General features: G+C 45.0%; 1 protein-coding gene across 1 annotated transcript; it reads left to right on the top strand.

The window, feature by feature from the left end:
* Window positions 1–4,951: 4,951 nt before the first annotated feature.
* On the top strand, window positions 4,952–22,560 carry VPS33A (VPS33A core subunit of CORVET and HOPS complexes). The gene is made up of 13 exons (XM_066603303.1): window positions 4,952–5,128; window positions 8,098–8,163; window positions 8,243–8,370; window positions 11,475–11,664; window positions 12,832–12,948; window positions 14,074–14,248; window positions 14,340–14,533; window positions 16,081–16,207; window positions 17,002–17,069; window positions 18,282–18,419; window positions 18,988–19,125; window positions 21,113–21,281; window positions 21,962–22,560. The coding sequence occupies exons 1-13, from the start codon at window positions 4,997–4,999 to the stop codon at window positions 22,153–22,155; spliced, it is 1,836 nt and encodes a 611-aa protein (XP_066459400.1). The 5' UTR covers window positions 4,952–4,996; the 3' UTR covers window positions 22,156–22,560.
* Window positions 22,561–23,145: the final 585 nt, after the last annotated feature.

Genomic DNA, 23,145 nt, shown 5'->3' with positions numbered 1-23,145 from the left:
ATTTCACTCCCAAATTAGCAAATTACCGCGCTCCACCCTGGATTAGGATTTAAGAATTTTTAGGTGTAGTGGATATACACATTTATGGTAATACATAGGGTTGTTTAATATGGATACATAGGTGTATATACATGATTTTAGAATTACATATGTAACTAGCGATTTTATAAGTAAAATATAAGTTTGAGAAAATTTACTTTAGAGAGTGCTTTGGCTAGAAGCACAAAGGGTGCATTGCATTTATGCATTCATTTGTTCACTTTTAAAGGTCCCATGATTCGTTCCATTCTTACTCCTTCCCGCAGTAGGGGAGGCGCCCGATGAAGTGACGTCATCGCGTCGTCTAACTACGCGTCACGTTGGACGTGGGACGCGGGGCGGGACGCCACAGGACGCTGGAGGAGGCGGGAAGTATCGGGGACCGAGCACCTTGCGGGTAATGATTCTCTTATTTAAAGGGGATGTCCCGAGGCAGCAAGTGGGGGTATACACTTCTGTATGGCCATATTAATGCACTTTGTAATATACATCGTGCATTAAATATGAGCCATACAGAAGTTATTCACTTACCTGCTCCGTTGCTGGCGTCCCCGTCTCCATGGAGCCGTCTAATTTCGGTGTCTTCTGGCTTCTTTAGACGCGCTTGCGCTGTCCGGTTTTCTGCCTGGTGAATGGGGCCGCTCCGGTGCGCTCGCGCCGGAGAGCTGGTCTGCGCGTCGTCATCGTAGCTCCGCCTTCAGTCACGTGGTGCCGATCAGCCAATGAGGTGGCTGTATCGGCAGTGGAACGCAAGAAAGGCCGCCTGCAGACGAGCGGGTCGGATCCGGCGGCGAGGATTCTCGCCGCGGGACCCGACCCCAGCGCCTGCAGTGAGAAGCGCGTACTCACCCGCGCCCGGTGGCCCCGGCTCTTTCATGTGCTGGCTGCCGAGCAGCCGGCGCATGCGCAGACCGGAGTCGGCGGCCAGGTGAGTGACATTTCTGTGCGAGGCTCTGCGAGCCCCGCACAGAAATAGGACAAGCCGCGGTTTGTTTGCCGCGCGAGATTTCGCGCGGCCAAACCGCGGCCGTCTGCATAGGAGTGCGTATTGTAATGCACTCCTATGCAGACTTTCAGTGGTGGAAATCCCACGGGATTTCCGCCCGTGTGCAGGCGGCCAAAGGAGAAGAAAATCCACGGTGCACCATGGGAGAAGACCTGCGGTGCACCGTGGGAGAAGACCAGCGGCGCCATCTTTAAAAGAAGAAAATAAGAAATCTTCAAAGCTGCAGAACGGGGATGCAGGTAAGCAAAATGTTTTTTTTTTAAACTAACAAATGCATTCTTTTTAACAGGGCATAATACAGGGGTCTATTGAAAAAAAATTTTGGATTTCGGCGCGGGACAACCCCTTTAAGTTGAATGTTTTAGAATGTATGTTATGTACTTGAGAAAGTCCTACACGGACGAAATGCGTTGTACATTAAAAAGTTTGTCTATGCAATATTGCTGACGGAGAGTGTATGTTCCAGCGGAGCGCGGACCGGTATTCTTTTATATTTACTTACTGTTCGTTTACGGCTCTCTGTATTGAGAGACAGAAGGATTTACTTGCTCTCCTGCTTGTCTAGCCCGGCGGGATTAGAAGGAACCTCTCGAGGATTGGATATCTGGCTTGCTTGGACATGGGGTGTTAGTGGGGATCCTCTATGGAGGGCTCCACTATGCATCGGGTAAGTTATACCCACGGTTATTTTCCTGTTTGCGCTGTGTCTTTCTCGATTGAAGCAATAGTCTGCATTTTTTGACCTGCCTGGAGCGCTGTCCTAATTTTTATATTTGTTTTTCAATGCTTACGGGAGGCAGGATTTATGAACCCCCTGACCAGGAAGTGTCGGCTAAAGGCTACAACGAAGTGCGGCAGAACTGCCGGAGAAGTGCTGCGGAGCGGAGAGCGCCTGTTAGTTAATGTTTTTTTTTTTTATGTGGCTAGGGCTTATTTTGGGGGTAGGGCTTACATTTTTAAGTCCCCGCCCCCCAAAAGAAAATCTAGTCAAAAGAGCACCGCGATATTGCACAGAAATTGTGGGAACACAGCTGCGATATCTCACGACGATTTTGCTGTCACCCGTGTGCTTTTTCTCGCAGCGATATTGCTGTCACCCATGTGAAAGAGGCTTTACTCTAATGCCTCCTTCCCACGAACGGATTTCCGCCGCATAATTCGCGGCGAAAATCCGCTGCGTTGCCCGCAGCTATTAGGTTCTATTGAACCTAATAGCTCAGGGCACACGGTGCGGAATTCCACCGCGGAATTCCGCACCGTGAAATCTCCCGTTCTCACCCACGGCATGCTCTATTTGCCGCGGGTGTACGCGCTGATGGCTTCCATTGTAGCATGAACGGATGGCTTCCATTGACTATCTCCCGCTGTAATACAGCGGAAGATAGCGTGAAAATGCTTTCCCGCCTACGGCCGCCGCGTCATGTGACGTGGCGGCGGTGGGCGGGGAAGCGTCATGCGGGAGCGAAGAGACCGGATCCGCTGGTAAGTATGGGGTCTCTGGGGGGCGCCGTGACGGGCTTGGCCGCACCAAAAAACCGCAAGATTTCTGCAGAATAAGCGTAGCTTCAAAATCGCAACCGCGGGTTTTGAAGCATCTCTGCTGCGGCCATCTCTCCCCACAGAGAGGAGAGAGGCCGCTGCAGAAATGAGAAAAAAAATGACACGCGTCTTTGTTTTCCGCGTGGCATGTCAGTTTCAGTACGGCTTGGCCGCAGCATGTGGACAAGATTTTTGCAAAATTTCATCCACTTTGCTGGCTAATCCTGGGATTAGGAGCTGCAGGCAAAAATGCTGTGCGGACTTTCCATCCCGTGTGAACCCAGCCTACGGTTAACTTCACATGGGTGAGTGTGATATCAGGCCGTGAGTCACGACATGATAGCATGCTCCCCACCATGTGAATTCCCCATGGATGCGAGGTGTTTTTATTGTCAAGGATCACTGAGCTTCTTCCATTGTTTTCAATAGGAGACCTTGCATCACATTGAGTGCACCTCGCCCGTGGTACGATGCTGCCACCAGCCCCATTGAACACAATATGCGATGCGAGAGCCCGCAGAAAAATAGAACATACCATCATTTGTTTCCCACATCACATCAGGATGCCATGCAGGAAAACATCGCTCATGTGTATGACCTCATTTGAAATAATAGTGTTCATATTTCTGTGTCTTGTAACAGCAGGATGCGGGCCAGAGATAAGTTATGGTTGGAAGATGCCTTCATGGCGTTCTAGGCCCAGATATAGAAGAAAAGAGGCTGCCTGTGATCACTGGAGGTAACTGCACTGCAATCACTATTTCATTCACATGAGCACAACGATTTTTGGCTGGCTATGCCACGGCCACAGCGCAGCCAACAATCGAATGAACAAGAGGTAGCCGTGACCAAGTCACAGCTGCAACTCCTGTTTTAATGCCTGTTCAGACATCCGAGGCTGCGGTGCATATACGCCGCAGTCTCGGTATACCGTCGGCCGGGGGATGGGAGTTTAGCTTTCCTTACAAAAAGAAAAGGGGGCGGGAGCTTAGCAGAGCTTCCTCCTTCCCCCCTTTTCTAGCCTATGGGAGGTGGCAGAACTTTAGCACAATGGCTCCCGCCCCCCTTCTATTGCAGTCAGCCGGCAAGGGGCGGAGAGGGGAGAGGAAGTTTAGCAGTTGCGCTACTAAACTCCATCCCACCTCCTTTCTCCGGCAGCTGTCATAGGCTCCCACATGAGTCTATGGCAGCCGTACTCCGGCTGAAAATAGTTCCAGAGCTATCTTTTCTGGCCGGCGTAAAAACATCCAGACAGAATGTGCACCAAATGTGTTATCTTTGCCGGCTTGGCGTTTTTACACATCAGGAATACGCCCATCTGAACTGATGCATTGGAAAGCAATGCATCAGATGGGCAGCCTATATCGGCCGGCTGTGAAAACGGGGCCAATATACGCCTGTGTGAAAGAGCCCTTATTGTGTCGAACTGTTATCCATTATATAGCGGCCTCAATATTTAGAGGTTTTTTTTGGAGGGGGTCCAATGAGTTCTATGTACGCCCCTGTAGGTAATGAGTAGCCCCCGAACCCATGTATTTTCATGAAGGCAGCAGCAATAAGTGCCCCAGTATGGGGGATGGATTGTGTCTCATTATGGGGTCATCATCAGCTTCTGACACAATCGTCGAGGCATTGGCTACTGCACCACAGGGGGCTCAGAGCATAGCGCTACAATATACGACTGAGGTCTGTTTACTCCTACACCGCGAGGTGGAATAAAGGCGGTAAGTGCGCTCCGTTCAGGGAGCAGGAAAGGGGAATCCCAGCGGTGAAACGATTCAGTCTCTGGATGCAGCTGAACAGTGCCAGGCGGACCCCATAGACTAACAGGATCCATCCGCTTTCCACCTGCCTTTTGGATGGAAGAAAAAGAGTTGCATGCCACGCTGCTTGTCCCGGTATTTGAGCCAGATCAGTGACGGAAGCTCCGATCAGAACATCTGACGCCGATGTGAGAGCGGCCTACAGATCACGTGGCATGATAAGCCACGCCCCAAACCACTCCTGGGTTTTTTGTGCCCTTTATTTTTTGGGGAAAAGGTTAACGCTAGCACCCCGGGGGAGGGCACCAGGTGATGTGTCGGTCCCACATAGGTGGATGGAGTAGTCACACATGCGTGCCATTCACACAGGGGTAAACCGTTTCTGTGCCCCTTCCCCCCCAAAATCCCCCACTATGCGGGCTATCAGCGCACTCACACAGGCTCTGCTGTATTACACAAGTCAATATGACACAGCAACCCAGAGAGCCGCCATTTATAGAACTACGGAGTTCTTCTCGGCGCTGGTCACGTGACCCCTCTATGGCAACGCTTACGCAAGTGATAAAGAGCAGCGCTCGGCGCTCTGCTAGTGCAGCCTGGTCTGTAGAGTCGCGGTCTCTCCTGTCACGTGATCCGCAAACTCTGTCACATGAATGCTGCTGTCACCAGGAGTCTCAAGATGGCGTCTCATCTCTCCTACGGCCGGGTCAACCTAAACGTTTTGAGGGAGGCGATGCGCATTGAGCTGCGGGAGTTCCTGGATAAATGTGCGGGGAGTAAGGTGGGTCCGTGCGGCCGCCTGCAGCCGCCATCACCGATGCGCTCCACCGTAGTCCGTCATCTCCCTCGTCCATTTAGTCCTGCCGTACTTGATATATGGACTACAGGCGGCTGCAGGGCAGTGCTGGGAAGGGGCTTATGGACTGGTGCTGTCTACCTGCAGGGAATGTGGTAACATAAGGCAGTGGCCGTTCCTGGCTGTCTGCTCCTTGCAGCTCCATACATGGTGGTCCTGCCGACCCTTGTGTACCGCCTAGTGGTGATGTGCCGCACAGTCCTGTGACCGCTGGCCGCAGTAGTCTGGTGGCGCCTGTGCTGCACCCCGCTGAGCCCACAGACCGATTGCAGAGCTCACACGCAGGGATGTCCCGCCTTGGAGCTGCGGGGGTTAACCGGGGAGTTGGGGGCTTTCATACTGCCCAGTAGTTCCCCTGGATGCTGCCGTCCTGCTGAGCGCTCCACAATCTGTGGCTCGGGCTGCAGTGTTGAGGAGGACAGCGCTGTCAGCAGTTCCGCATCAAAACCAATACTAAGTTATGTGGATTTTTGAAACGGCAAATTTCACTGCATCCTGTGGAAAACCGTGTGAGAGCGCCGAAAGACGGACCCTGCAGTGTGATTACCCTCCAAGTGCAGGAGGAGGAGCTCCGCTGATGACGGCCGGCACCTGGGTGTCTCATAGTCAGGGCGCCGGCACACTGGGAGAATATCGTGAGAGACGCACAAATATGAAACCTACTCTTCTGAATAGGGTCATTCACACTTGCAATGTTTCTCTGCATTGCGATGCAGGAAACAAATCGAAGATTGTCCAAAGTTTTAGCGATATCTCCCATTATTTTCAATGGGGCTGATGGCAGCAGCGGCGGCCCCATCGGAATCGATGGGAGAAGATTGCAATCCTCTGCCACGGCTGTGGCAGGGGATTCCTTTACCCTCGCGTGGAGTCCCTATATCACTGAACACCCTGCCACTGCTGTGACAGTGCTCAGTGATGAGGGGACTCCCCATGGGGATGAAGGAATCCCTTGCCGTTGCTGTCACAGTGATGAGGGGACTCCCCATGGGGATGAAGGAATCCCCTGCCACTGCTGTCACAGTATTCTGTGATGAGGGGACTCCCAGTGGGGATGAAGGAATCCCCTGCCGCTGCTGTGGAGAAGGAAAAAGAAAAACCCAATAATTTTATTTTATGCTATTTCAGTTCCTCACTTTACCTTTTTGGACTTGTTTTTAAACTATTGTTTTTATTTCTTCACCAACACCATTGTTGCTGTTATATATATTGTATGTTAGGCTGCCTGTCCACGGGGGTTGCGGTATCCTGCGGCGGATCTCCGCCGCGATAGCTACCGCCCGGGAACAGGAGCCGGCAGACGGATCTCCGCTGTCAGCCTATCTGTCAGATAGACTGACCGGAGGATCGGGGCAATTCGCAGCATGCTGTGATTTGCCACCCACGAGTGGAGAATTGCTAGGATTCTCCGCTCGTGGACAGGGGAAAAGTGCTCTCCATAGCAACACTATGGAGAGCTTTCACTGTGTTCCCTGCGGCCAGATTATCGCCGGCGGGGAGCGCAATGAAAACTCACCCGTGGACAGGCAGCCTTAGTGTGTCTCCAGCGAGACTGAGGACGAGGTGCGTTTGCCTCGAAATGTTTTTGCGTTCAAAGAAAATCCATTTGCTGGCTCTCATTCAAAGAAAATACATTTTCCCTCAAAACGTCAAGCTTCTGTACGTCTGTCCGATCAGGTTGCGCCATTACATCAGTGGGTTTTCTTTCCTTCTACACTGGCCAACCCTTACAGGCTGTACAGTCACTGATCTGGCAGCACCCGGACTAGGAATGTACGCAACTCTCTTCACTAATTACTAAAAGGCATCACCCACTGGAATCTACGCTCGGCTCTTCTCCACACCGGACCCTCATCAGAGGGGCTCCAACTCCTTCCTTCACCACTGCATCTATCCCTGTCACAGATGTGGCAGAGGATTGTGAGCTTCCTTTTCAGACGGATTGTGAGTGCGATTTCAGGGCATAAGTCGCTGCACGCTGTCGCTCTCACCAGTGTGCAGGATCCCTCACTGAACTGACATGCCCAGGTGCCGGCTGTCATCAGCGCAGCTCCACCTCCTGCGCTTTGCAAGGCAATAATGGCCCCTTTTCACAGGCCAAGAATCTCACAAATCTCGTTTGCTCGAGCTAATAATAAATTCATGTTTTTAGTATTCTCTTGTTTTTGTGAGACGTTTGTCCCGGTAGTAAATTGGTGACGTGCTGTATGTATATTCACTGATAAGTCACAGAGGCTGCCTCCGTAGGTTGGCGCTGCAGTGGTCGCACGGTTTCCGTTCGCTGCCTATGAACTGTAGGCCTGGCTTACAGATAATCTTGGACTTGGGTGACTATTTGTCATACGGCTATGTAAGCTATAACCTTTGGATAAATCAGTTTAAAGAAAGCAACGTATGGTGCCCACCTTTGTGATTCACAAGTTAATGTGCAGACGGGCTACAATAACGGATACCTTGTGGCCGGGACTATCCTTGGGGTTAACCGTTCACGTTCTCTTCAAGGATTAAACCCACTGTTGGGGCATCCAGTTCATGCAGGGTCATCTGAAAGGTTTTTCTGCCATTTTGGAAGACCGTTTTAAGGGGTTCCCTTACCAAAGCTGATAGTGAGAATGTCGCCCAAGTGTGTCCCCAAAATAGCTAAGTTCAAGCTCTTGGCTAATTCCGGCGCCCCATTGAAGTGCATGGAGTGAAGTTGCACATGCACATTCTCCGGGCTGCATTCTCCATATCTGCTGTCATGATTCAACCTTGTTAATATGAAGTTGCTCCATAAGTTTGAAAAATGTAGACCCTACTCAGATTGCTCTTCTGGTACCCCAGTAATGTTACTCATAAATCCTCCTCTGGAACTAATTGTGCATTACTAGACTAACTGTCTTTGTTCTGTGCAGGCTATTGTATGGGATGAGTATCTGACCGGCCCCTTTGGACTGATTGCACAGTATTCGCTCCTGAAGGTACGGTTGGTAGCTGCAGCACAGTAAGTCCTGTTCCTTTACGGGTCGGCTGATATCGGGCTGTTACATTTGTTTTTAGGAACATGAAGTGGAAAAAATGTTCACGCTTAAGGCCGGCCCCTTACCGGCATCGGATGTTAAAAACATCATCTTTTTTGTCAGACCCAAGCTGGAACTAATGGACATAATTGCTGAGAACATTCGCAGGTATTTGTTGTACTTTATCTTCCATCTATTGTATTATGTATTATTGTAAGTGTTTAAAGCAGTGTAGGTAGAACAAGGGGGTCCTGTAGTCACAGAGCTGCGGTACATCTCCCATCAGATGGGTGTCGCTACTAAGTTCCTGGAGGTGGAGCTACACTTTAACTGGCAGCTGTCACCGTGTCCATGCTGTCTGGGGTATGGTCAGCATGGACCTTGTGACAGAGTCCCTTTTAAGGTGGGTCCATTCTGCAGGCTGTCTTTTGATGTTTCCATAGATCTATGCATCATTCTATTCTTAGTATTAGGGCTAAATCAAACTTTTGCACACTCCTGTAATGCATGTGACAGCAATATTAACAGGTTTCAGTGTTACACTCTATGAAGGAAACCACTTGATAAAAAAAATTGTCGGATACAAAAAGTGTCCATATTTTGTGGGGTAAAAGGACAACACAGCGGACAAATGTCACTTGACTAAAGGAAAACCCTAGGGGAATTGGAGAATTCAAAGATGGTTCTATATTGAGCTGAGGGTCAATGCCCCAAAGAAAGTGGTGATGTGTGTTGGATGAGAACTTGGGTAGGTCTTGGAGCACGTTGGGTTTAGTACTTCCCATACACAATTACCTAGGCAGGTCTGGCAACAATCTAAAACTTTGACTTGGCTTAAAGGGAAACTGGCTGACACCCCTCTTTGGAATAACTCTTCCCTTGAGCGACTCCTGTCCTCGCACGACTCGCACTTCTGGTCCGTGCACAGCATTACGCGCTTACAGTATTTGTGTGATACAAGAGTCTTGCAGTCTTTGGCCAATTTAAACTATTTGCATGAGATACCTCGAATGGCCCTTTAAAAATTCTTACAACTGAGGCATGCATTAAAAGGTGAATTGGGTAACCTTAATCTGTTAATTTCTTTCTATGCTTGGATAGGCATATTGGGATGCCAGGGTCCCAGCAGTTTAGTATCTCTAGGGTATATACATCTGCTTAACACTAGTATACCCTTTTCACCTCTGGTGGTATTGGATAAATGGCGCCAGACTGCCCCACATCTGTCGGAAGAAGACATTTGAGAAGCTCTGGAGTCACATCTTTGTTTCTCCAGCTGCCAATAATAAGTTAAATTGTTTATCCTCCATCAGTGTTGACGCCTGTCCGTCTGTTCAGAAAGGATAGACTACTTTGACTTCAGTGTATTAGGTGCCCTGACAAAGGTCTACCGTATTTCACCTAATGTGGGGTGCACCGATTTTATGAGACGGAGTCACTGAGTTCTTATCTAATGTGCTTGGGCAGCGGATTCCCAGAACTCCAGAGGTTTCTGTTGGGCCTCCTCCAAGAGGATGGCTGGGCGCATCACTAAAGGAGTTCCCTCTTTTTTAACACGTAAGGCGATAGCCTTGAAGTGAATAGCGCCTAGAGCGCCTGCTATTACTCAATGGGAAAATACAGTAACTACTTCCTTACTATATGAACAGATGGCTTCTAAAAACAGGAACTGCCCTCAGAGGTTTGACAAGGTGTGGAGTAACTGGGGCGGTCTTAATCTTGTACCATTAACTCTATGGTTACAGATCTTTACTGAACACTTAGATCAGCTGCAACTAAATGTTGCTATTTCCTTTACCCTCCCCTACTTCTTAGTGATAAAGTGTAATCACTGTGGAACTTGTTCACTATTATTACAATTTTGATATTCTGATCTGCGGTTGTCAATGTCTGATCCTGTGCTGTTTGGCTTTATTTCGTTCGGTTTACTATTCCATAACCCTTTTTTTAATTTTGTTTTTTTTGGGGAGTCTTTACGGACAGTGACCCTAGGGTGAGACGGGTGTCCCCAATATCAAGGGAAACTTTTTATTGGGGACCCCTGTTTTAAGAAGTTGGAATTCGTAATGGTTTGGTTAATGTGACTTAATTCTGCTGCACGTTGGATTTTAGTTGGGGGGATGTGCCAGTTTCCAAACCCTACATATCCTAAGGGCTCCTTCACACGGGTGTATTTTTCACCAGTATTTGTAAGCCAAAACCACGAGCGAGTCCAAAGTACAGAAGAAATGCAAATCTTTCATTATACTTTCTCTCTGTACGTTACACTTCTGGTTTTGGCTATCAAAATACTGAGCAAAAATACACGTGTGCCCGTGTGCCCGAAGGGTGAGAACAAACACTGCAGATATTTTTCTTATCACAATCTGCACATGACTTTGTTACAGATTTGACTCTTGTATAAGATCTACAGTGAGCATTCATCGTTTTTCCATGACTTAGCATGCTCTAGATTTGCAAATTCACACCCTGACTATTTTTCGCTGTGAGTGGAGATTTGTTAAAGCAGTTGAGCGAGCCAAACCGCGAGATTTCCGCCAGGAATACACCGCGTGGAAACCCAGCCTTGCATGTCCAAATGGAATGGGAAAACAAACTAACAGTAAAGTTGGCTCTAAACATTAGATGATTGGCTTCTCTCGCTGAAATGGGCAGATTTGGCCAACTGTCATCTAATGTGTAGGGGGTCTCTTGAGTTTTGCTCAACAGCAGATGTAGAGTGGAAAGATCACGTACGTTGGATTTCAACATGTTCGATTCTGTTCCTACAGGCGATGAGCTACTGCCAGACACCTTCTAGGGTATAGCGCTACCTTTTAATCTTGATCCTATGTTGCATTCAGACTTGTGTATAGATGTGAAACCATTAATTCAGTAATCTCTATAGAGGCGCGTCTTCCCGTTCTCAGGGAAGTTACAGTAGTAAACTGTAGACTATTTTCCTGTGGGATATTCAGTCTCCAGGATTACTTGTAGAAATAGTTTGTGAATTTCTTTCTGATCCCATACATTTTCAGCTTGTAAAAGGTTGAGGGGATGCCCCGTCTCCTACAGCAATCGGAGTAGTAGGGGGGAGGGCTTCTGCCGCAGCCAGTTGCCTTTTCAGATTGTTTGGGGACACTTTGAGGAGGTAAGTGAACAGGATTGAGGTCTGACTTTCCAAGCTTTATATTGTGTAGCGTTCTGCCCTCAGTTTCTTTAGGTTAATAGCGATGCAATTTTTGAACAAGGTGTCTGTTATCTGTCTCAAGTATTTTTTTCTTTCTTAACAGAGAAGATAAAGGGCGGTTTACGCAACGGGATTTCCACATTTTATTTGTGCCTCGTCGCAGTCTGCTGTGTGAACAGAGACTGAAGGATCTTGGCGTTCTTGGCTCTTTTTATCATCGTGAAGAATATCGGCTAAACCTGATCCCATTTGATGGAGATCTGTTATCTATGGAGTCTGAGAATGCTTTCAAGGTACAGTTCTTGGCTGACATGATTAAATGAGGACTGAAGAAGGCTGGCCTGCATGCCCAGATATCTCCTGTACCTCTTAGTTCCCACCAACCATATACTGGAGTAAATAAAGGAGGCAGTCAGTAATATATAGGCCTGGATGATTTGTGGACAACCATTAGTGCAGTCGGGTTGGTTATTGGATCTCGACGCTCCCAAAACTGAAGCCCTTCATGAAATACTGGCTGCATGGGAGAACTAACCTATTACAAATGGTGGAATTCCCCAGACTCCTGTATGTGCTCCCATCATTGTGTGTGTGTGTGTGTGTGTGTGTGTGTGTGTGTTCTTTTATTTTAATCTCAGATTGAGAGGAAAATTGATGATTTAAATTAACCCATTTAAAATGGGGTTTTTTTCACATCTGAATTCTGCATCTCACAACACCCAGAAATCAAGTGTTGAAATTGCCTGTGTAAATAACCCTAATGATGAGAAAAAATTATCAATATTTGCAATTTATCTGGGTAGCGCCCATAGCTTTCCATATAAACATACTATATCCAACATACTAAATTGAATGGAAGGCTCCATTTCCCTAATGTTATGATTTATAATCTGTCTTCCATGAAATCTATAATTGGGGATTGGTTACATGGTACCTCTATGTTTATAGACACAACCAGCAATCAATTCTTCATACCACATATTGCATTTTCTAATCTGCTGCACCTGCAATTTGGGGAGTTATCTGGGGATGTCAAGGACACCCCTCTTCATTTTAATGCCTGGAGAGTATAGGGAAAAATCATGCAAAATTATGGGCCTGCACCCCTGTTTTCCATACATTTATCTTTTTTTTTTTTTTTTACAAAATCTGGATTTCCAAAATGGATCACCGCATAGCACTTTACGTCAATAGCACTCCAGGGTGTTATGTCCATTAGCAAATTTATTAATCCTCAATCCAGAAAGCTATTGCCTCTTTAAGAAATGCTGCTTGCAGGATGTTTGTCTCATTGTGGATACATTTGTAATGGCATGCTGAAGCTCCGATCACTAAATCTGTATGAAATGGGATCCAGTTCTGTCTGTCCTTCCAATATGATTCAATCTTCTTCTTTTAAAATTCGTAACTCAAATACCGTGTGTGTGTAAAATATATATAATTTATTTTGTGTGTGTTAGGAATGCTACTTGGAGAACGACCAGACAACACTGTATCATGCAGCTAAGGGGCTCACCACTTTACAGGCCTTGTATGGGACCATTCCTCAGATCTGTGGGAAAGGAGAGTGTGCAAGGGTAAGTTTGGGTGGAATTTCCATGTATAACCCTGGACTATTTGCTTACTCTTTCGATACAATTAAAACTTACGTTGTACATCAGAACTAGGCAGTGAGGATTGCCACTGGTATCGGAGTAACTTTTCACCACACTGACAAGATACACAGAACAAGTACTTCATACACAAGGGTCACTGTAGTGTAAGGCCTCATGTCCACGGGCAAAAGAAGAATTAAAATCCGCAGCGGATTTTAACTCTTCTCCTGCACGCAGATCCGCATCCCATAGGGATGCATTGACCACCCACGGGTAGATAAATACCTGCGGATGGTCAATAAAAGTAATTTTTTTTTTTTTTTAAAATGGAGCATGAAAAAATCTAGACCATGCTCCATTTTCGTGCGGGTCTCCCGCGGGGACGGCTCCCGCAGGCTTCTATTGAAGCCTATGGAAGCCGTCCGGATCCGTGGGAGACCAAAATCGGAATTTACTCACCTGCTTCGGATCTTCCCTTCGCCGCGGCTTCATCTTCTCTCCGTCGCGGCCGGATCTTTTTTTCTTCGGGCCGGCGCATGCGCGGGGCACGCAACCGACATGCCCTGCGCATCCGCCGAGCCGAAGAAAGAAGATCCGGCCGCGACGGAGAGAAGATGAAGCCGCGGCGAAGTGAAGATCCGGAGCGGGCGAGAGGTGAGTTTATTCTTATTTTAAGCGCTCATGTCCGCGGGGCAGGAGGGACCTGCTATTAATTCTCCATGGAGAATCCGTAGCGGGCCTGATTTTCCCTGTGGACATGAGGCCTTAGCGAGGTTTCTTATTTCTATGCTGTTCTAAGACATCACACATAGAAGTGCTCAAATTCTATATTGGGGTACATTCACACATAGCGAAATTGGTGTGCAAAATCTGCTTCGAAAACCACGCCGTTGTTGCAGATTTTGACTCTAATCCAGCTGCGGATACAAAGCTGATTTCAGCCTTTCAGCTTCCGCTGTGAATGAATAGTTGGGACCTAACAGGAGCACCTTGGTATTTTATCCTGCAGTAGAAAATGGATAACTACTAGATGAAAGGGATCTGTGCTGTGCGGCTTTGTTTCTATTTCCCTCAATACTATACGGATAACTTTTGATGTGCCTCTAGCATGTTGCCAATATGATGATCAGGATGAAGAGAGAATTGGGTGGAAGCAACAACCAGATAACTCCAGTGTTTGATACCCTGCTGTTGCTGGATCGTAATGTTGACTTGTTGACACCACTGGCCACCCAGCTCACTTATGAAGGACTTATCGATGAAGTCTATGGGATTCAAAACAGTAAGTGTGTATTGGTAACTTTGTGTCGGTAACACTGTAGAAATCAGTGTTGTTACATTACAGATATTTCCATTTTATGACATTACAACAGGCAATGTGAAACTTCCTCCTGAAAAATTTGCACCCAAGAAACAGGGTGAAAGCGGGAAGGATCTCCCTACAGAACCAAAGAAGCTGCTGCTGAACTCTGCTGAGGAGTTGTATGCTGAGATCAGGGACAAGAACTTCAATGCCGTAGGCACAGTACTGAGTAAGAAGGCCAAAATTATATCTGCAGCTTTTGAGGTAAGACTGGTTTCCTCCCTAACAACAAAATATGTACATATTCAATGGAGGTGACATGACTATTTCAGCTGGGATTTCCACTTCAATTTGTCTTTTAGCCACTCTCAGAGGATCTATTTTGGAAACCAATAGATTTTTTTTTTCTTGTGTACATAATAGGTGGTAAAATGGCTTTAAAGTGGTTCTGTCATTAAAAGAGAAAAATTCTATACTTTATGCCTATTCCTTCCCCATCAGTCTACTTACCAGATCTTCACCTCACCTATCTTCTACTGTCTCCTGCAGTCTGGGGGTGAATGGAGGCGTCACTTCACCTGCAGCTGGCTGCTTCTACTTCCTGTGAGGTTGCGTACATTGACGGCAGTCTTCCGGCCATCCAATGTACGTTATGTCACAGGCCAGCAGGGGGAGTGCCGATGAACAATAATCTGTTTTTGTAAAAGCAAATAAACTGTCGTTCATATGCTTCAACCACTTTTCTCAGCGACCATCTGAAGGATCGCTCGGTGTAAAGGGACCTTAAGGGTACCTTTACCCAGAAGGCTGTCGGGCGTACTAGTGGCTGTCGCTCCTGTGCTTTTGAACAAGACTGATAGTTGTCCTGTGAAGGGACGCAGAGCTGGTTGGAGATCGTTCTGAACAGCTTGCCTCCCTTCACTGTAAACAGGCAGTCACTTAAAGATTGAGCAACTCCTGAGTACACGGGCCAACAGTTGCTTGGTTTTAGGGGGAGCTAAAAACTAAGTGACTTCGACACATGAGTGATTTGTCCGTCAGTGCCATGTCGACGGAACTTATACGCTGGACAACTACTGCCCGAATTTGCTGTTTTCAGTGATAATTTGGGTAATTATATTCCTGTGTAAAGGTACATGTAGATGAAAAATACATTTTATACTTGTAGAAAGACTACATAATATTTGAGGAAACCATGGTACCTGCTTATCTCCCTCTTCTATTGAATAACATGCTGTATTGTTTATAGGTTGATCGGGGGGTTGAACTAGTGCAAAGATTTATAAAAAAAAAACCAGTTATAAATGCAGTCTGGATGGCAGCCATTGAATTTAAGGGCCTTTTTGCACTGAGCGATAATATTCAGATTCCTTGCTGGCTCGCAGGAATCTGAATGATCGTTCAGTGTAAATGCTGGCAGCGACTGAACAATAAACAATTTGTTCATTGTTCAGTTTCTGCAGACATAACAATCAAAGAACCATTGGTATTTGTAAACGGGCCTTTGTTAATTCCATCTCCTCTTCTTAATCCAGTTTAAATACTTGCCCTGAACAAAAAAGACTTGCCTATGAAAGGTGATAATGAGATTGGATGGTTGAATAGCCTGGAATCATTATCTGCCACATGCCAGGACTTGCCCACTAGTCACATGGTGATTGCTAGTTGGGTTTTGTGTACCTTTTTGATATTTTAATCAGTTTATTAATTGTATGTTGTTTACACAGTTTTCAATTTTTCACGGTTTTTGCTAATCTCTGCCGTCTGTTTTGCTTTTGACATTCATTATTTTATTTTTTTTTTAAATACAGGGCAGACACAGTGCCAAAACTGTGGGTGAAATCAAACAATTTGTCTCCCAACTGCCGCATATGCAAGCTGAACGGGCATCTTTAGCAAACCACACATCTATTGCTGAACTCATAAAGGACATAACCAGTAAGATCCACTTATTATTCTACAAGATTAAATTAAACCATGTGCTTTCTCTTCCATCATGAGTTTTTTTGTTTTGCTTTTTTATCTGTAATCAATGAACATAATATGTAATTAACACCCAAGCTAATTATTGGTATAAAATTGTGTACATGTATAGCTTAATTTTGTATAGAATAAATAGCATCCAAACACTACATGCAGCGTGTAAGGATGGAGGACACCTGTATTGGTACTACAGGGGTTTTGCAATATTTAGAAAATAAGGCACAAGTATAAATTGCATAGGGTTTTAAAAAAAAAAAGGAGAAAAAAAAAATCCGAGTGCTTTTTTTTTTTTTTTTTTTTTTTTCAAATGCCTCGCTACTTCTGTGAGGATGGTTTCATGATGGAAAGGCTCAGTGATGATGTCCTAGTCAATGCATGACTATGGCAGCCGGTCGCTGCCTGCAGTGGTGAGTGCATCACTGCGGTCTAGTAAAAAGACTGACGGGACTATCATATCATTGAGAGGGAAAAGTGAATATATGCCCAATTTGATATTTGCAGACTTCTGCATCAGATACGCTTCTGAATATATAAGTACACTTCTATTAATGTATATTTGTATGTTTGCAAACTTGATCCAAATGTAATCAGCTGTATCCCTTTGAACACTTTAGACTGTCAGGATAACTGGCAGCTCCGTATGTTCAGCATCACCAATAAAATCTTTTCTGTATATTGACTTGTAAATTGCTGTGGAATATGTTTGTGCTATATAAATAGTGATGATTATACGGTATGTTTCTCTTCAGCTTCAGAGGCTTTTTTTGATAATTTAACAGTGGAGCAAGAATTCATGTCTGGATTTGATACTGATAAGGTTGGTACTCCATTTATTCTATAGGTGTAGCTATTAACGATAAGAATGTGTTGGGTTTTTTTTTTTGTTTGTTTTTTGTTCTCCTGGATTAGGGACCTCAATGTGGAATACCTCTTGCGCACTCCATTGCAGTCCATATTGTTCCATATTATACACTGTAGATTGCACTGCATTTTTACTAAGAGGCACTAAAGTAGTATTTCTAGGACAGAGTACAATCATTAAATGATGATTGGTAAATTGTCACTAGTGTATTTGAAAAACTCCTGAAAATTGGATCACTATTAGAGATGAGCGAGCAAACTCGCTAAGGGCAATTGCTCGATTGAGCATTGCCCTTAGCGAGTACCTGCCCGCTTGGGAGCAAAGATTCGGCGGCAGGTGGGGAGCAGTTGGGGAGGAGCGAAGGGGAGATCTCTTCCCCACCCCACCCCCCCTCCCCCCCGCTGACTGCCGCAACTCACCTGTCAGCCGCACCGGCATCCGAACCTTTGCTCCTGAGCGGGGAGATACTCGCTAAGGACAATGCTCGATCGAGCAATTGTCCTTAGCGAGTATGCTCGCTCATCTCTAATCGCTATCCTTTTTATAGTGTAGTATACAAAGGGTAACTTTTCCAGTATTACAGAATACAAAATCGTAAATCTTCTTTTCTTGATGATACTATTGAAATCTCCACATATCCGTTATTGGACTTGATGTAGAAGGTAATGGCTTGCATCTGAAGCTCAATTAAACCAAAAGTGATATGGGTCCTTGGCCAAAAATGGTCAAAGCAATATAAGGGTAATACTATAGAACTGCCTATTCTTGGCTCCTAGTTTTAAAATGCTTCTCTGCTTCATGTGCAGTTCTGATACACTTTTACCTCTGTGGTTAAATATTACCTCTGTCACATAGGACACTGCAAAAAATGGGAAAGCTCATAAACTCTGCTAATAAATAAAAAAATATTTAAAAACAAAGCAGTATACCCTTTAAAATATGCACAAGCACATACCCATTCAGTGTATGTCAGTCATTCCTTTATCCACCTGGTTAGCTGATGTAGTATACATACAACACTCTTGTGTCTCAATGATTATAAATGCACAGCTTTAGATAAACCGAGGTTTCTATCTAGTCTTCTAGTTCTCTGCATGTATATATGTGATGACATTTTGTGACCTTGGCTGTATGTTAAATGTGTTCATTGTCCTCTATTTTGATCAGGTTAATCCATATGTAGAAGATTGTATTGCGAAAAAAGATCCCTTAATAAAGATCCTAAGACTGGTCTGCCTGCAGTCTGTGTGCAATACGGGTCTGAAGCAAAAAGTCTTGGACTTTTATAAGAAAGAGATTTTACAGGTACAGGCAAGCGTGCGCACATGTGAAATATTGACACGTAGTATATTGTCTAACTCTTTACCATACATGCATAATGAATTATCAAATGTATTCAAATATTGTAAACGGTTGTAAAGAAGACTCCCATCCAGCTGAGAAGGATAGCATTGCAAAAAGAGCCCCCAGTCCTGCTATTCTCAGCCTATAGAACCCTCCTGATGCTTGTGATTGGCGGCTCACAAATTTTCTTCTAAATTTCTTTTGGCGTTATATGGCAGTCACTAATTCTATAATATTATATCTATCCTCCCAAAAAGTTGGTTCTAGGCACTATAAGCACAAATTGCGCTTTCTATTTTGATGCAGTTTTTTCATGCAGGTATAAACATTTTAAGAATCAAAAACTAATATGGAATCCAAAGTGTAATTTAATTACACTTCTCCCCTTTTGTGATTAATGCTTGATTTAAAAAAAAAAAAAAAGCTTTAAACAAGGAAATCTATATTAACCATAAAGCATAAACATTTATTTTTTCCTTACATTGCATTCTTCCAGTGTAGTATAAAATGTAATATATCTGGTTTACAGACATATGGCTATGAGCACATATTGACGCTGCATAATCTGGAAAAGGCTGGACTTTTAAAAGCACAATCTGGCAGTAGGAATAACTACCCAACTATCAGAAAAACCCTGCGACTCTGGATGGACGATGTGAATGAGCAGGTATTGCCAATAAATACAATTACACCTAAACATATACTTCTTACCATCTGAGAAAGTGAGTAGAATATTATTTGATTCCATGCTGATGTATTCAGAACCTGGTTCTCATGGACTCAGACTTTAAATACCTGAGGCTGCATATTCCTCACCTCATTATTCCTGCTCCTCCCATGCACATAGGGGTGTGTGTATATACAACTTGGACAAGGTTGCATGTGCTTTTTCTACTTATCACTGGTGAGGAGTAGAAAAAAAACTAAACTTCCTGGTGGGTGACGTTCAGGTGACCGCAGTCCACTGCACACTGAAAAACATAAAACATAGGTTGCGTTGTGTGGCTGGATCCTTTTATACCCCAGTAGGAAGAGGATAGCCATTCTCTGGCTGATGGTTAATTGTTTAGAAGGGTTGCCTGCCCCCTTTTTAACTGATGACCTATCCTCTATATAGGTCATCACTTGTTGATGGATGGGGGTTGGGACTCGTGATCGTCTGTCCCGTTGTCAGCATAGTGGGACAGACGTTGTCATTTGCCAGAACTATCTTGAATGCATTGCTCCACGCTTATGTGTTTTACACTATTTCGCATCTGAAAAGGGGTGTGTTTCCTAGAAAGAGCTGTGGCCTAAATGTAACACTGTACACAAAATCAGCTAAGCCAGGTAATAGATGGCATTCTAAAATTTGCCAGATTTACGATGGGGACTCTGCTGGCTGAAAAAACTGTCCAGTCTGATTGTGCTGTCTAACTATTGGGGCGCTCTCACACATGAACGCAACAAAGCGCCTCGATTTCAAACACGGCGCTTTGACACGATTTTTAACTTTCGGTCGCAGCTCCCTGCGTCCGACAGCGTGTTTTAGCACACTTAATCATTGTGATGGGTGATGGGGTGTGCTAAATGGACAAATATAGAGCAGACAGCACTGAAAAAATCGTGGCGCCGTTCCGCAGCGAGATCAAACGCATGTCTGCAAGGCCCCTTTGATTTTAATGGGAGCATTACACCAGGATTAACGCGGCATTCAAAACGCTGCGTTAACCACGGTAAAAAGCACCTGTGTGAGAGGCCTTTAGAGTATGAGTAAATCTGCCCCATTGTATCTAATTCGTCTTCTGCTGATGTTGGCCAGTGAATAAAGTCAGTTGTCGGGTGTTTAGTCTCTGAAATGTGTCTCAAACTTTAATTAATATGATGTTTAACTCTGACATCTGAGGATCTCCTAATATGGAGATTGTAAGCTGCAGCTTTGTGTATCTGTCTGCCGGTGGACTGTCTTCTCATCATATACATTTGCTACATCTTTGCATATTCCTTTCGTTTTGTGGAGTCACATGTCAGTCTTGATGTTGGCTTACCAGAGAGTCATTTTTAAGAGTATTTGTACTTCTGCAGAACACTACTGCTAATAACTGTATGCATATCTTTCTATTCTCTGTTCCCCTCCCACATTCTGGTGCAGTATGCTGTATAAAGTAGTTTTTGGCTCCAGCATCTACTACAGTGTTTCCCCCAAATCTAAGACCTACCCCTAAAATAAGCCATACCCTGTTTTTTTTGTTTTGTTTTTTTTGTGGCTGGGAGAAAGCCTTGAAATATAAGCCCTGCCCTGAAAATAGGGTAAAAAATAAAATAAAAAGTAATAATTACCTAGCTGGCACCATCCAGGTCCCACCCGCTGGTCTGCGCAGTTCTCAGCGCCAACAGAAGGTAACGGGGTTTGTAAACCCCAACACCAGCAAGCGATGGCTCTGATTGGTTCATGAATGCCTTGGCTCAGTCAATCACTGTGGTGCTTGATGAACCACTCACAGCCATCGCTTGCTGGAGTCAGTTGCATTACCATGATGCATCTTGCTCGCCTCTCCATAAGGTATTATGGCAGTCTTAGCCAAAGTACCAAACACTGAGGATTATTTATGTAATAGGTTTTCCAGGACGGGCATCTCTAACATTTTCCCCACTTTCTCCATCTTTATACCTAGAATCCTAATGACATCTCCTATGTGTACAGTGGCTACGCTCCTCTCAGTGTTCGCCTGGCACAGGTTCTGGTTCGGCCAGGTTGGCGAAGCATTGAGGAGGTTCTTAAACTCCTTCCTGGACCTCAATTTGAAGAGCGCCAGTCTCTACCAGCGGGTCTTATGAAGAAACGTAAGTGGTCTGTTACACATTCATCCACCCATTAAAAGTAACTGGAAAAAGTTCTGTGAAGTTTATATGACCAATGGGAAATATAGATTTAGTGTTTCCTATGTTTAGATGAGGCAAACGCATCTCCTAACCCCACAAGCAAACTGTATTCAACTTCTGCTCTTGTGCTTTCACACAAAAAACGGTTGTACCTGGTTGTATATCCACCATGTACAGAAAAAGGTAAAAGAAAACTACAGCGCTATATCAGCATCATAAGTCAGACGGTGTACAGAGATGTTGATGCTGCTGTGCATAGTAGCATTGGGGGTATAATTTTTTGGTTTACCATTGTTGATTAAATGAAGTGCCTTGGAGAATAACTAAAAAAATTTTTTCCCTGTTTCCGCTGGTGTTCCCTATATAAAACCTATAAACTAAAAAGTATCCACTTCAATTTGGAGCAATTGTAAAGCCCTAGATGTCCTGCAAGGCCCTATGCTAAGCTTTTGTAAGGTATAAGGGCTAATGCCCACGGACTGTTTTCTGCTACATTCTACACGGCGGAATAATGCAGCTATTAGATTCTATTAAACCTAATAGCCTTTCTGCCTGTCAGTGCTCACATGCGTGATGCTGCCACGGCGTAATAAATGAAATGTTGCATCTTGTTTAAAAATAATCTCTATTTACTCCTCCAGGTCAACAAGGGGAGAACAAGGTGATGCTGATCTTTTTCCTTGGTGGAGTAACTTTTGCAGAAATTGCTGCCTTGCGTTTTCTATCTCAACTAGAGGATGGTGGAACTGAATACATAATTGCAACTACTAAATTGATCAATGGCACTACATGGATTAAATCTCTAATGGAAAAGCTTGAGCCACCACCATTTTAAATTCAATTCCCACGATCTGGGAAATGCAACAAGATACTACACTCCGAAAGAAGTTGCTAAAGTTTTGGACTTGGTTTGAGAAGCGGATTCCAACTTATTCCGAGCTCTGAAAATTTCCGCTCTGTAAATAACTTGTAACTTCTGTGCAGCTCGCAGTGCAACTTTGGAAGAAAGATGTTGTAGAATCACTTCTGCTTGCTCTGTGTCAAAAACAAGAGACATTGGTTGATGTCCACTGCATTTGTACCATACATCTCTTCACAAAGATGTAGGTAAAGGCACCTGGAAAACATTAAAGGCCTAATAATAATGTGTATTTAATGGGTAAAAAAGCAATGGATTTTATATATTGGGATTACAGGATGTATAGCAATAACCTTGCTACAGAATAAAAACAGATCTGTATTTGACTGCCTTTTCTTACAAAGTACCAATCGATTCAGATAAATTACCAGAATAAAGGTGGATTTACACATGGAGTACAAATACAGCGCAACCAAATCTGTATGTCTTGCATGCGCATTGAAAAGAGTAGTAGCCGCAGCAACTCTGTTTCTGAATGATAATATGGTATATGCAAATTTTGCGGCAGTATTGTTTGTGGTGTATTTTGTGAATCCGTGCTAGCTGCGGCTTGTACTTTAATTCTGTTGGTTTCTAGCAGGTTTCACTTGCTGTAGAGTCATGCTTGGGGTGGATTCAGACGACAGTCTATCGGCTCGGTTTTCACGCCGAGCCGATATACGGTGTCCTCATCTGCAGGGGGGGGGGGGATGGGGGGATGGAAGAGCCAGGAGCAGGAACTGAGCTCCCATTCCCTCTCTGCCTCCTCTCCACCCCCTCTTCGCCCCTCTGCACTATTTGCAATGAAAGGAGGCAGGGCAGGGGCGGGGCGAAATTACGAGAATTAGCCCCACCCCCGCCTCTCCCCATTGCAAATAGTGCAGAGGGGCAAAGAGGGGGCAGGAGCTCAGAGCACTGCTCCTGGCT

Source organism: Eleutherodactylus coqui, chromosome 5 (assembly GCF_035609145.1).
Source record: "Eleutherodactylus coqui strain aEleCoq1 chromosome 5, aEleCoq1.hap1, whole genome shotgun sequence".
In the NCBI taxonomy this organism is placed as follows: domain Eukaryota; kingdom Metazoa; phylum Chordata; class Amphibia; order Anura; family Eleutherodactylidae; genus Eleutherodactylus; species Eleutherodactylus coqui.
This window is presented reverse-complemented; position numbering and strand designations above follow the sequence as displayed.